Genomic DNA, 13,770 nt, shown 5'->3' with positions numbered 1-13,770 from the left:
ACACTTGTTATCTACCGTGGAACGGTGTGCTATATTTGACCGCTTTGATAAAACTCTGTCTTTGATTCTGCTTGGTGTAATCCAATAAAGTCCAGCAAGCCTATGCTCTCTATTGAGGAGGAGAAGGTTCCCATTGAAGTCAACTTAAATTTCATATTTAAAACGTCTTACCTAAAAAAAATGAATTACACAACTATTTTTTGGCTGTAGAGATATCTTGTAGCACCTTTGAGACTAACTGAAAGAAAGAAATTGGCAGTGTGAGCTTTCGTAGACGTCGTCTTTTTTGGTTCTAGTGCTCCTGACCTCCTTGCAATTGAGAAGATCAGCTTTTTGTCACCTTCCTTGTGCTAACTAAGCAAACCTACTATTTAGCCTATGCCTCCATGCTCCCAACTAGGAAAATGAGGAGAAATGTATACACTGTGTAGAAATAACCTCAGAAAGCTATACTACAGCAGATACTACCAAGGTTCTGCACCTTCTTCATAACAGAGGTAAATCTAGCCTGGAAGGAAACAACCATACCTGTGAGTTTTGAATAACATGGCTTGCTTCAAGCTGAATGGAAAACTTCACACCAAGCTCAGAAGAAAAGGAGTCCATTGGAGAAAGGGTCCCAGAGGTTAAGACGATGGATCTGACATTGCTGCTCAAGTCAGAGAACGCCTGTGAGGAAGAGTTAAATGACAAAATAACTACAATGCTATTGTACAATGAGCTACTCCAAATGATGGCCCTTAAATAGCATCATCCATGCACAACAGAGGTGCAGGATTTGGGTTTACACAAGTGTGTGTAGTCTGTGTGCCTTTAAGTCTTTTCCTAATGCCCTACCATGGAGTTTTCTTGACAAGATTTGTTCAGAGGAGTTTACCATTGCCATCCTCTGGGACTGAGAGAATGTGACTTGCCCAAGAACATCCCGTGGGTTTCATATCCAAGAAGGGAATTGAATCCTGGTACTGTATTTGTGTCTGTCGACTACACCTATTTCTCTCTTGCTTGGAAACTCATCAGGGACTAGCAACTGATGGCTCACAGATCATCACCTGCCCAAGGATCACCACTTTGAGTAGCACTGCCCCATCTCATATGGAAGTGATTAGAGTTTAGCAACAGAGCAGCTGCTTTGCACAGAGAAGGTCCTATTTCGGATCCTCACTATTTCCAGTTTAAAAGAATAAGTACCCAATGATGCCTTATAAGAGAGCCAGAGCTGCCAGAGACCACAGCTTGAAAAGGTTACTTCCTGAACGATAAAATCGAGTAATCGAGAGAAGCAGAGATTCTCCTAGGCATCCTCTCTACAAGACGAACAAACAGGCCTAGCTGAAACAGTGCAGCTGACGCTGACATATGTTCCTTGTAGCATTTGGCCCCAACAACAAAAACATTGTTTTTACCCCACCATCTTACCACAGCTGGGTTCAAGCACCAGAAGTTGAGCGTATGCACTGCCACTTTGTGTCGTGATCTTCTCTTTGGTCGTGCAAAAAAACCGTTCTCGTCCGGAGCGTCTGCTGGATTCACATTTGTCCACGTGTAGATTTGCTGCAAGGCAACTCTGTAATCATCAGCAAACCTAAAACAAACAACGTAACTCTGTGGTCAAAGGCCTCAAATACGCTTGAATGTTTCATATGAGTATGTAAAATAGATGAATAAGGGAGGAGGGACTGCTTTTGCAGCTTTGCTGACCTGTGGTTCTCTCTGAAAAGATACTGCAGCACCATGAACAGGCCTTTTAGGACAATCTGAGTTGGAGGGCTTATGACTGGAATGGTAACTGATGTTTCTCCGCCATGGAAAAGTGGAACTTTTTCTTCTTTTTCAAGCACAGCACTTAAATGTCGCTACAGAAGACCAAAGAAACAAACAAATAGTAAATCTATACTATAAGAAGGTCCCAACTCTTAAAGGGAAGTATCATTTTGGAGTCCTCTGGGGCATTTTTGCCACAGGATCACCCAAAACTGCAGAATTTCAGAAGCAGTAGAAACTATAGCTTTAAAAAATCTATTTGCTTTTTTGTTTTCGGGACAATAAATATTGGCAGTTCTCAAGAAGCTGAGGAATGAAATTGGGATTCATGGCTTGCTGCTATCTTACCGTGTCTGACTTAAAGCAAAAAATAAAGGGAATCTGGTTCAGATGTAACGTGAAACAAACCACAGATGGAGGTTTCGTGGTTTGTTTCAACACTACTACTGGCAAGGGAAGCCAAACAGGAGTGATGCAACAGTGTGCACCAACACAATTCCTCAGCTTGGATAAGTTATATCCAGACTGCCCCTTATGTAAGCTTTTATTATACAAACCAATCATTATAGCCTATACTGCAGTTCCAATACCTTACTATTGCTTTTTGAAATGTATTAAAATGAATCACTACAAATTAACCATCCTGTCACATTGAACACATCTGGTTAGCGCTTGGATGGGAGACCAATAAAGGATACCAGAGATTTCCAGGCAAGGCTAAAAACAATCCTGCCTGAAACTCTGGAGAATCATAGTTGCCAATATTGGACCATAGCAGAGACTCAGTATAAAGCAGCTTCCTTGCATCCTTACCTGCAAGAAGGGAAACGAAGCGTTGGTTATTCCCATCTCATGGAGGAATGTCACCATTTGCCTTCCACTCCAGACTTTACTAGAGGCCTCATAATCTCTCTCTACCAGCTGACCACAAGTTTCCTTTAACCAGCTGGAAAATAAAGACATATCACAGGAAGTGGATAACTAACCATCCATAGCAATACATGGTTATATTAGACCTTCAGTCACAAAATGGAGTGATGGCTGCCAACCACATTAAAAGAAAATAAAGGAGATACCTCTAGTATCAGACACAGGTAAATCTTTGCACATTGGTTGCAGGAGAATGGGATATGGAGAGTGAAACCACTCTCATGTTCTGCCAGTGGATGGTCCTACAGGGATTTGGTTGATCGCTATGCAGAGGCCAGATAGACCTTTGGACCAGATAGGTCAACTTATGTTCTTAATAGACTGATTCAGTATAAAGAGACTTCTTTTATCCCTAACCAGAGTAAATAATCACTGCAATGTTTAAGAGGACAGTGAATAGAGTCCATTTCAACCAGACAGCATAGCTGTCACTGCTGACTTGACTGTCTCTTACTTTGTCAAGCTGCAGCATACGGCGCGCAAGGGCTCATGGTCTTGCTTTCTGATGTTGTTGTTGACCATTGTGTCCAGCTCTTCTCTAGCCAACTGCAGCTGAGCTTCTGTCACACTGTAGCTGGCCGATTCCCGGGCACAGTCCTCGATGTTATGAGCTTCATCTAAGATGACCACCTGGTTCTTCAAATCGATTTCCATCTGCCAAAAAACAACAATCCGCCACGTCAACTAAAACCTAGTAAAGCCAGCAAAGGGGAAAAAATTGTAATCCGCTACATGAGCCATCACCATAACTTCTACCGTTTGCAACGAACTGGCAGGATTTGGCCATGAAATGGCCGAATCTTGTTTTGTAGGAATCTGCCCTTCAGAGAACATAGGAAAGAGGCTGTGCAGAACTAAAATGAACATTTCCATTCAGATACAAAGCTTACTGAATAAATTTGGGTCAGTTACTGTGTCTCAGCTTACTCTATACAGTTTACGCACTCAAGCCACAGGGTGCATGTGGGGCGGAAGGGGCGGCGCAACCCATTCAATTGAATGGGTGCATGCACCTGTTGCGCCCTGTGCACCGCCGCACCACCACGCACGAGCCCCATTGTTTCCAATGGGGCTTGAGCATAGGTGGAATCCGCCTTACTCGGAGGGGTCCGGAACAGATCCCCCGCATAAGAAGAGGGCGGACTGTATACTTGTGCAAAAGTCAACCCCATGTTTAAGTTGAGGATAGATTCTGAGGCCAAAATTATGGATTTTGACATAACCAGTAGATAAGGCAAGAGTAAAACTTAGGGGCACATAACAAAGGATGTAAAGGAGGGAAAATGATGCTAAAGAACTAACAAAATCCAAGCAGACATGACTTTCTGGGCTTACCCTAAAGCAGTGATGGCGAACCTATGGCACGTGTGCCAGAGGTGGCACTCAGAGCCCTCTCTGTGGACACATGTGCCATCGTCCCAGCACAGAGTTCATTACTAGAAAGCCAGAGGCACTTTGCAATAAATAAGTGGGTTTTGTTTTGCAGTTTGGGCACTCGGCCTCTAAAAGATTCACCATCACTGCCCTAAAGGCTGGATGAATGAAGAGGGAACTACAGTAAATGGTAGCTATGTGGGGAGTAAATGTTCAATGGTGGCTATAGTAAATGGTAGCTAAGTGGGGAGTAAATGTTCAATGGTGGCTATAGTAAATGGTGGCTATGTGGGAAAGCGACCAGGCGCAGGTTGTGTTACAAAAATGCACACTCATCAAAAAGGCAAAGCAAAGAAAAAGATGACTACATTGGAGTAATGACAACCTTTAACATTAATGTGATACTTTTCCAAGTGTAAATAAACAACAGTATACATTTATCAAATGGAATTTTTTAAATTTGGCAAATGGACCTTGAAGAAAACAGGGTAGCCTTTCAATATACTTACACTCTCTCTTATCTGTGGGTCTAAAAGGTAATTGTAAGGACAAAAGACAATGTCCGCTGGCCCCATAAGCTCCCGAGCACCGAAATAAGCACAGGCTCGTAACTTCTTTCCCAGGCGTACCAGGTCTTCTATGTCCCACGCCTGGTATTTCTTTTGGGCAAACTGGCAGAGGTGGTATTCGCTCAACTTATGGACTCCATGGTAGTAAGAACAAGATGTACCCTGGGAGTAAACAATTTAACAAAAAGCAGCAACTCAGGCGCATATATTTCATTCCATCCTTTCCCGCTACTTTTATTTGTAACCCACCTTCTCCTCGGAAGCTGGCTTACAAAATGAAAGAAATGAGCAAAGAGACAGACATTTGAAACCTGTGGTTAAAATAGGATTGACGCGTCTCTATAACTTAAACCATTTTGAAAATTGTTTTAAGTGCAAAGAATAAAAATAATGCAACACAGTAAAAAAAAAAAAAGCTATTTTCTTGTAAAACAAGCAAGGAAGGGTCTGCTGGCATAAAAAGGTCTTCACTTGTCAATGGAAGGACAACAAGAAGGGATCCAGACCAATTTCCCTAGGCAAGTATCTCCAGGGTTTGGAAGTAGTCACCAAGAAGGCCCTACATGACAAAGAATAATGTTGTCCCCTAAACAGTTTGTAAAACTGCATCTTTAGGAGGACACCGGAACTCAAATATACTGGCCCAGTTCAGCTCCAACTGGAAAAATATGGTTAGAAATGACGGTTTCCAGTTAGATGCTCCTCCTCCCGTCTTTTCTTCTTCTGCAGATGAGAGATCAGAAACATTTGACTTCACATATACGCACTTCTTCAGAGACAAATTCAGACATAATAGTAACTTTTTCTGCAGTATGATACCCATAAATTTCACATGAACGCAGAAACCTAGAAGAATTTTATAACCCAGACGCCAATGTTCATCTTAAAAGGAAAACCAGAGGCAGAAAAGAGCAGAAGCAAGTCCTCGAAAGGAGCATCCCTTGGAAGCGCTGGAAGGCTTCTTGCGCACATGGAGGCTGATAAGAAGAAGAGAAAAGCTCATCCATGTTAAGCCTGCAACACAGCCCCAAGGGGGAAGATTGGCAGCTGGAAGTGTTATCGCGCTTGGGGACCTCTTCGCTCACAAATTGTCAGTTATCCATTTATCAGTTGGCTTCTTGCAATATGGTCTTGGGGTAAAAGGAGAGCGACTCAAGTGACAGTGTGAATTGGTCCTCATTGCCACTGCGGTTTATCCTCAGGGCCTGAGGAAGGGAGGGCAGGAAGACTTAGCACCTTGTTAGCACTTGTCAAGGACCAACGTCACATGAAAAACAGAGAGAAAAAGAAAGGAAGGGAAGTGGTGGATGTGTGTGGCTTCAAGTCATTTCTGACTTATGGCGACCCGAATGCAAACCTCTCATGGGGCTTCCTTGGCAAGATTTGTTCAGAGGTTTGCCCTTGCCTTCCCATGAGGCTGAGAGAGCGCGACTTGCCCAGCGTTATCCAATGGGTTTTATGGCCACACTGGGAATCAAACCCTGGTCTCCAGAGTCACAGTCCAGCACTCAAACCACAATGCCACACTGGCTAACTAATGCTGACCTTCACTGGAGGCTTATACATAACACCAGGACTGGTTTTAGTCCTGATCTCCCTGTGGTATAGTGGACAGAGTGCTGCCCTAAGATCAAGTAAGACTAGGGTCATAATCCTAGTTCGGCCCCAAAGCTGTGGACAACCTTGGGATTCTTGGACACCTTATGCTATAAATTTGGGGAAGGATAAGCTTATAATAAGTGTGGATGGCAGGCCCATATCAGGCAGTCGAAGACAGAAGATACTCTCTGCAACAAACACAGATCCTCCTCTTTGTTGCTGCTTCGCTTAAACACAGTTTCCCCTTCACTTGGGAACTATGGCCTGTGGCAGACTGCCAAAATAAAGCTGCTTCGGGTCTCTTTGGAGGTATGCTGTTTAAATGATGCATGCATCCTAAGAATCTGGAAGCTGCACCAAAGCTGCACTCCGGTGCTTAGGAATGGAGCGTGGCTTTGGCGCGACCTCCGGACTCTTAGGACCCATGCGTCATTTAAATAGCATATCTCCAAAGAGACCCCAAGCAGCTTTATTTTGGCAGTCTGTAACAGGCCTTTAACTCAGGCCAGGATTCAGAAGCTAACTTAAAACAGGGGCTGCACTGAGCTGCACACCATCATGGTTTATGAAACCACAATGTATCCGTCTCAATGCTCAAAGTCATTGCCCAAGTTTCATGACTGTATACATATAAGCACCTATAAAATATTCTGAGTACTCAAGAAACCGACAAACGCTTACACAAATACGTCCCACTGAATTAGAGAAGGTTCAGATGTCCTCTTCCTACCTAAAACTCATGCCTATCTGCAAAAGGATGCCCTAAGTTAATATACACATTACTAATAATAAAACAGAGATTTTAAATGGCATCAATGATACATAATAAAGTGCTGTACGAATGTGAATACAAATATTTCATTGGCTGCACAGAAGCAACTCAGCAGCCCTGGTTTCACTGAAGCAAAATATGTGACTGTATTCTGCAATTGTGGCACTTCTTAACCACAGAAAAGCCTGGTCAGCTTCTCGATTGTTGGCTTTTTGGCATCTAGTAAAAGGCTTGTCTGTTACACAAAGTGTTTTAAATATTTTTATTCCACTTGTAAAATTTACCTGGCTTTGGGGTCGTTTCTAAATCTCTTTGTTCCTCTTAACCAGCAGTGCCAACCATGAAGACTTCCAGATGTTGCTCAACTGCAAGTCCCAGCAGCCTTTGCCAGCTTAGCCAATGGTGAGGAATGCTGGGAGCTATAGTCCAACTCCATCTGAAAGGCAACATGGGTCCCACCTCTGTTCTTCCTATGTCGATTACATTATGTATTTAACTGGCTTTGCATGGAAGGGGGGAGATTCTAAAAGGCAATGTATTTATCAATACATAAAATGAAAGTCTAAAATTGGTACTAGAAAATTCTCAGATGTCTAGTGAGGTACATATTCTTTTCAGCTACTTACCCATGCCTTCGAACTTAACACATGGTCAGAGGAAATTGCTCTTTCATGCCCTCTTGACTGCTATGAGATCAGTACTGCATAGATAACATTTCCTCACTTGTGACCCAATGGACAGAAGATTTAACAACGCTTGCAGTATTCAAAAGAGTGCTATATCGATGTAGCTAACAGACTTACATTCAGATATTTGCTCTGCTTTTACTGAAATTTATTACATTCATAGGTAAAGAAAAACCATGAATAACAAATTTCACTAACCAAATATTGGCCCTATACAGACAGCCAAAATAAAGCTGCTTTGAGTCACTTTGGAGGTCTGGTGTTTCAATGATGCATGCGTCCTAAGAGTCTGGAAGCGGCACCAAAGCTGCACTCCAGTCCTTAGGACTGGAGCGTGGCTTTGGTTCGGCTTCTGGACTCTTAGGACCCATGCGTCATTTAAACAGCATACCTCCAAAGTGACTTGAAGCAGCTTTATTTTGGCTGTCTGTAACAGGCCATTAAGTCCATTTTTAGGCTGCATCGATATATCACTCTTTTACTAGGAGACCACAATATGTAACTGAGACCTCGTAAAATACATTGTGTGTTTTCAGTTTGCATAATAATTTGAATAAAATGTATATAAACACAAACAAAGAAGGGTCTGGTGGAGAGGGGTGACCTGTCCCAGCATTCTTGGGTCACATTGGTGTAATGTGGAAAGTAACCTCCAACCCCAACATTGAATTCACGTTCCATAACCCTGTTAAGTCCCTTTTGGTCACAAGCTCTAAATCCACTTGCGCAGTGGGGCTTTCTACTTGGCTTCATCCCATACTGTATTTTATCTATAGCATATTGAAAAGAAAAACCTGTCAATACTGGGAGCGAAGGGGGTTCAGAAACTAGGCCAACCGTCCCTCCCTCCGCAAAGGTTGAAGAGAGCAGACACATCTGTGCGCAGAGTCATGCCGCAACTTCGAATTGTGACTGCGCACCTCTCCAAAACACATCCTTAGATTCAAGCAACTCAGCTTCAACAGACCACAAATCCTTTGAATGTTATTTTCAATACCACAGGGTTGTTCTTTTTAAAATAAGGATTGGGGGCAGGAATCATTATTGTTTAAGTACAGAAGAAATAAATCTTGCATGTTTTTCATGTTTTCAACCTTGCAGGAAAATGCTTCATTGAACTACCTTTTCCAACAGCCGGTCTAAACTGCTAAAAGACAACAGGATATGAAACGGACGGCAAGGAAATAAAGCAATAATTAGGGTTTTTCAAAAGACAAAGAAAAACAACTCACATCTTTGGCTTCCAGCAGCTCTACGCATTTTTCGTTCTTGTTGCTGCATGTCGATACCGTCGGATGGACACAAGTGTGGTCCCGGCTCGAAAGGATTGTCATCTGGACACCTGAATACGCCGTCCTCCGCATCTCCCGCGTAATCTGAGCTATCTGTTTGTGGGTTCGGGTTCCAAAGTATATTTTGGGGATGGAGGGTCGCTCTCCATTTTCTTTCTTCTTGGCGTCGGCAGCGTCTCGGGCTTTTCCCTCCACAGAAGAGCAGGAACACCGACCGCAAGGGCTAGAAGGCTGTAAATAGGTTAGAAAACATCTCATTGAGAATGTTACCATCGCCACAAAAATCCCAAAGAGTTTTGTAGCACCTTAAAACCTAGCAGGTTTTCCTTAGCTTTTGTAATAATCTGTTTCATCAGATTCACAATTCACTCGGCGGAATGGACTAGAGTCTGCAAAAGCTTGCGTCAAACAAAACGACAAAGTAAAATCTCAATTAAGCGTTTGTTTTTTAAAAGCACATGACGCCGCATAAATCTGTAAAAGAGAACGTGACGTTAGGTAATAGAATTTACACTTATTTACCTAAAATTGTCTACTAAAAACATTCATTGCTGTGCTTTCAGCTTCAGCTCTTACATTTTCAGACAAAGCCACACTGGGGAGGAAAAAGCACTTTCAATTGACTAATATATTTCTATATTTGCTGCATTGTTACAACTAGGATGTAACGCTTACATACATTTTGAGAATCCTGGGACATCGATAAACGGAGAATTCGCTAAGAAAGAAATAAAGGCAGCTTTCAAATATGCTAAATTAGTCTGAACATAGTCAAGGAACGCCGTTCTGTTAACACACAGTTAAACTGCAGCTTTCCAGTCACTATCCCCTAATGTTCAAGAATTCATTTTTCAGCTAGCGTGCCAACACTACCATCGTAAAACGCCACACATTTTTTCCCATGTAAAACTAACCTACCAAACCGAAGTGTGCCATAGTTCGATATCTTTAAGAGTTACGGCTGAGATATGAGAGATACAACATTTGCAAATGAAGGTTTTAATTGTTTTTTTAAAGCTTCTATACATAACACAATGTATTTTGTTTGCACAAAAATCAGCACCGGGTTGAAATAATAAAACTCTTTTTGGTGGATAGAAGTCTGATCCCGATAAGCCTGAAATCAGATGCGCATTTACTTGTGAGAAAGTTGAACTGAAGACACCAGGACTTCTAAACATAGGCCTGTTCCAGACTGCCAAAATAAAGCTGCTTTGGGTCTCTTTGGAGGTATGCTATTTAAATGACGCATGGGTCCTAAGAGTCCGGAGGTGCACCAAAGCCACACTCCACTCCTAAGCACTGGAGGGCAGCTTTGGTGCAGCTTCCGGATTCTTAGGATGCATGCATTATTTAAACAGCATACCTCCAAAGAGACCCAAAGCAGCTTTATTTTGGCAGTCTGTTAACAGGCCACAGCTATACTACTATGTATTGTTTGAGTCCCCCATGAGATTCGACAAGTCGGTTTATCCATCGGAGTCTATAAATCAGTTTATCCAAAAGATCAGCTCCCCACATGCGTGCTGAAATAAAAGCTCTTTCAATGTTTTCCATGTTCTTGTGCTTTCTAACCATGTGGCCCTAAAACAAGAAAGAAAACTGATCTTCAAAAGGGGAGGAATCAGAGCATTTCCCAAACAGTCCTTTGTATTAGAGTGGAATAATAAGGTAAAGAATAATCATTTTGAAAAACGGCCTTGGTGTAAAAAATGACACAACGACACAGTACGCCCAACACGGCATCCTTGTCAATTTCACCATTTCTTCCCTCGCCCCCCTCCCTCCGAATTGTGAGCGGTAAGATGATCCTTCGCAGGCAAACGCAAAGTCACGGTGTGCGTCGCATCACAATACCAGGGATCAACTGTCTCTTGGCCTCCGCTCTGTGGAAAAGCAGGCTCAGGTTACCCCCTCGGCCCCACTCAAGCTTGTCCACCATTAAATATTACAATGCGCGATAGAATGGAGGTAAATGCAACCCCTTCAGGAGCTGTCACTCACTGGGATAAAAAGGCCCGCGGACGTGCCAAGTAAACAGGCCGCCCAAGCAGATAAGGTTACCGGCCGCGCTAGAATTGTTACATTCCTCTCTCAGGTTGCCAGCAATGGCAGGTTTCATTACGGTTTGCTGCCACATTAAATAGCCAGTTCCAAGTATCCTGCCTCCCCTATATTGAATAATTACTTATTCACCCGAAGGATAAAAGGAAGCATTATGAATGGGGCTCTTGTCAGCGATACAGCGAGGAAACAGCTGACGGGAGGTGTACGTTACATACGAGTCCGTCGGCGGCCTCCATCGTAGAATCGGCACAGGGAGGCAAGGACTCGGTTTCCATCGCGTGATATGTCTTGTCCGTACTCTGGCGTGGGCTTTGAGAAAGAATTAACAACATACCTGCCCACAAGCCCACCACCATCCCCATCACCACCCACCCAGAAAATATGTATAAAGATTCAGGTGTTGGTTGTCACATTGTTCTCCTCTTCTCTCTTGCCTTCGGTTTACACAGACATTTCTTTTAATTGAATACCCTTTGTTATGACCAAAGGGTGAAACAGATGGGTCAAATACACTTGCCCCTCCATATTCACTAGGGTTAGGGGCACAAGACCCCCATGAATATGGAAAAAAATGCAAATAACAAAAACACCTGAGAGGATAACTCTCTAGGAATTACTAGGTCTTCCGGTGCAACTCTGTGGTCAACATCTGACAGACACTGACCATAGAACTGTGCTGAAGGAGCCACAAAGGCCTAGTAGAGTGTCCTCTCTAGGAATCTCTAGGTCCTCCAGGGCAACTCTGTGGTCAACATCCGACAGACACTGACCATTGAACTGCCCTGGAGGAGCTACAAAGGCCTAGTAGAGTATTCTCTCTAGGAATCTCTAGGTCTTTCATTGCAATTCTGTGGTCAACGTCCGACAGACACTGACCATCGAACTGCGCTGGAGGAGCTACAAAGGCCTAGTAGTGTATTCTCTCTAGGTCTTTCAGTGCAACTTTTAGTTAAAGTTGACCATAGAGTTGCACTGGAGGACCTAAATATTCCTAAAGAGAACATATTAATCAAATCCGTGGATAATCAAATCCGCAAATATCAAAGCTGCAAATATAGAGGGATGATTGTCAAATGGCTTCCAGCGTTTATATGGCGCACGAGGCGAAAACAGGTGGGAAGTGGAACAAAGCCACGCTCCGGGGCTGAAACCCTAAGGAAAAAGAAGCCCTGATACTGCAGCATCACACAGAAAATGTGCATCTTTACTCCTGCAAAGCAAAAAAGAGAAAGTGACCAACTGTGGGGAAAGACTCAGCAATTTTGGCTACCCCAAGAAAGGCAGGATGGAGACATAAAGGTGGCATTGCGACGTTAGTTAGCACAGCTTTACAGTTTAAACGTGTATCATTTATTTATTCATCTTATTTCTAACCCACCTTTCTCCCCAATGAGGTTAGACTAGATGGCCCTTGGAGTCTTTTCCAATGCCCTCACGACAAACATGTATTATAGCCTGCATTTTTGGGGACTAGGGCCTGCTTCAAACACACGAAGGATTATGCCATAATAAATGTTTGAGTCTTATGATAGCAATACAGCTCTTCAATTGTTGGTGTTCTGCAATAGAGACTTCAGCATGCCACCAGAGAGAAATATGTGCATTGATGCTGTAATCTAAATCAATTTTCTGTACAAACACACATGTCTTCTATCACTGGGTTTATTGGGAGATGGGAATTAAAATGTACTTGACATTAGGATTTTTGTTTTTTAGAAGTATATATAAAGATATAAAATAAAAGACAGCAAAAACGGCGAGGAACCGGGGAGAAAAAATAACATTATTTATTGAGGCCATTTTACAGGTGGCCTCAAAAGATTTTCTTAAAAGGTTTGAAATTGGTATAATACTGCCTTTAATAAGCACCTCGCCCTCCGCTGCAGCAGCTTTAAAATGTTACCTTTTTACTTTTAAAAAAAGAAAAACCCCAACATCGGGAAAGTAGTAAACCCTGTCTGATTTTATAGTCACCAGTAAAATGGCATAGAACGGCTTTGCAGTAGTCATAACATTTCTCAAAGCCACAGACGCCACCAGCCCCAAAGTAAAACCTTTTAAGAAGGTGCCCAACCGAAGGGAGGGCATGTATATATAGCTGTAACTGTTTTTTCCCCTCCTGTTTGTGTATGGAAAAATAATAATAATGACAATTATTATTAGCAATTCAGGCCTTTGTTTTGTGTGAGTAAAGAAGAAGTTCACCTTCTTTTGCAGAAATATATTTTGATAAAGATTTAATCTAGGGGAGGAATATATGTACGTTATAATAAAATATACCGGACTATATGTAATCTTTCCAGTTATTGTATGCTGTGACGGGTCTATTGAGCGTAAATAAAGATTGTACAGTTGGCCCTCGCCTTACAGATCCCTCCGCGTAAGGCGAATTCCGCCTATGCTCAAGCCCCATTGGAAACAATGGGGCTCGTGCACGGCGGCGTGGTGGCGCGCAATGGGCGTGCGCGCCCATTCAATTGAATGGGACGCGCCGCCCCTTCTGCCCCGCGTATGCTCAAGTCTGCGTATGACGCGGGTGCACTGTATTGTATTGTTAGTCCAAACCATGATAAACCCACATTGTTGAATGATGGGTCAAGCGCTTATGTAAATCCCACTAGTTCAGTGCATTTTCCCTGGATGGAAGGCAATTGCAATTGAGGCCATTTTGTTTAACAACTATTTGAAGGGTAGGGTTGCCACCTATTCATAATTTT

General features: G+C 42.8%; 1 protein-coding gene across 1 annotated transcript in view; it reads right to left on the bottom strand.

Moving 5' to 3' along the window:
* The window catches only part of BRIP1 (BRCA1 interacting helicase 1), a 194,990-nt gene that overhangs the window by 159,406 nt on the left and 21,814 nt on the right, over positions 1 to 13,770 (bottom strand). The window contains exons 7-13 of the mRNA XM_042442247.1: positions 8,927 to 9,217; positions 4,578 to 4,799; positions 3,149 to 3,348; positions 2,578 to 2,710; positions 1,702 to 1,856; positions 1,420 to 1,585; positions 529 to 669 (exon numbers count right to left, since the gene is read on the bottom strand). Of these exons, the coding sequence (XP_042298181.1) occupies positions 529 to 669; positions 1,420 to 1,585; positions 1,702 to 1,856; positions 2,578 to 2,710; positions 3,149 to 3,348; positions 4,578 to 4,799; positions 8,927 to 9,217 (1,308 nt within the window). The remainder of the gene's footprint in view (positions 1 to 528; positions 670 to 1,419; positions 1,586 to 1,701; positions 1,857 to 2,577; positions 2,711 to 3,148; positions 3,349 to 4,577; positions 4,800 to 8,926; positions 9,218 to 13,770) is intronic.

The sequence above is a fragment of the Sceloporus undulatus genome, chromosome 11, assembly GCF_019175285.1.
Source record: "Sceloporus undulatus isolate JIND9_A2432 ecotype Alabama chromosome 11, SceUnd_v1.1, whole genome shotgun sequence".
In the NCBI taxonomy this organism is placed as follows: domain Eukaryota; kingdom Metazoa; phylum Chordata; class Lepidosauria; order Squamata; family Phrynosomatidae; genus Sceloporus; species Sceloporus undulatus.
Note: the sequence above shows the minus strand (reverse complement) of the source record. Positions and strands in the feature narration are given on the sequence as shown.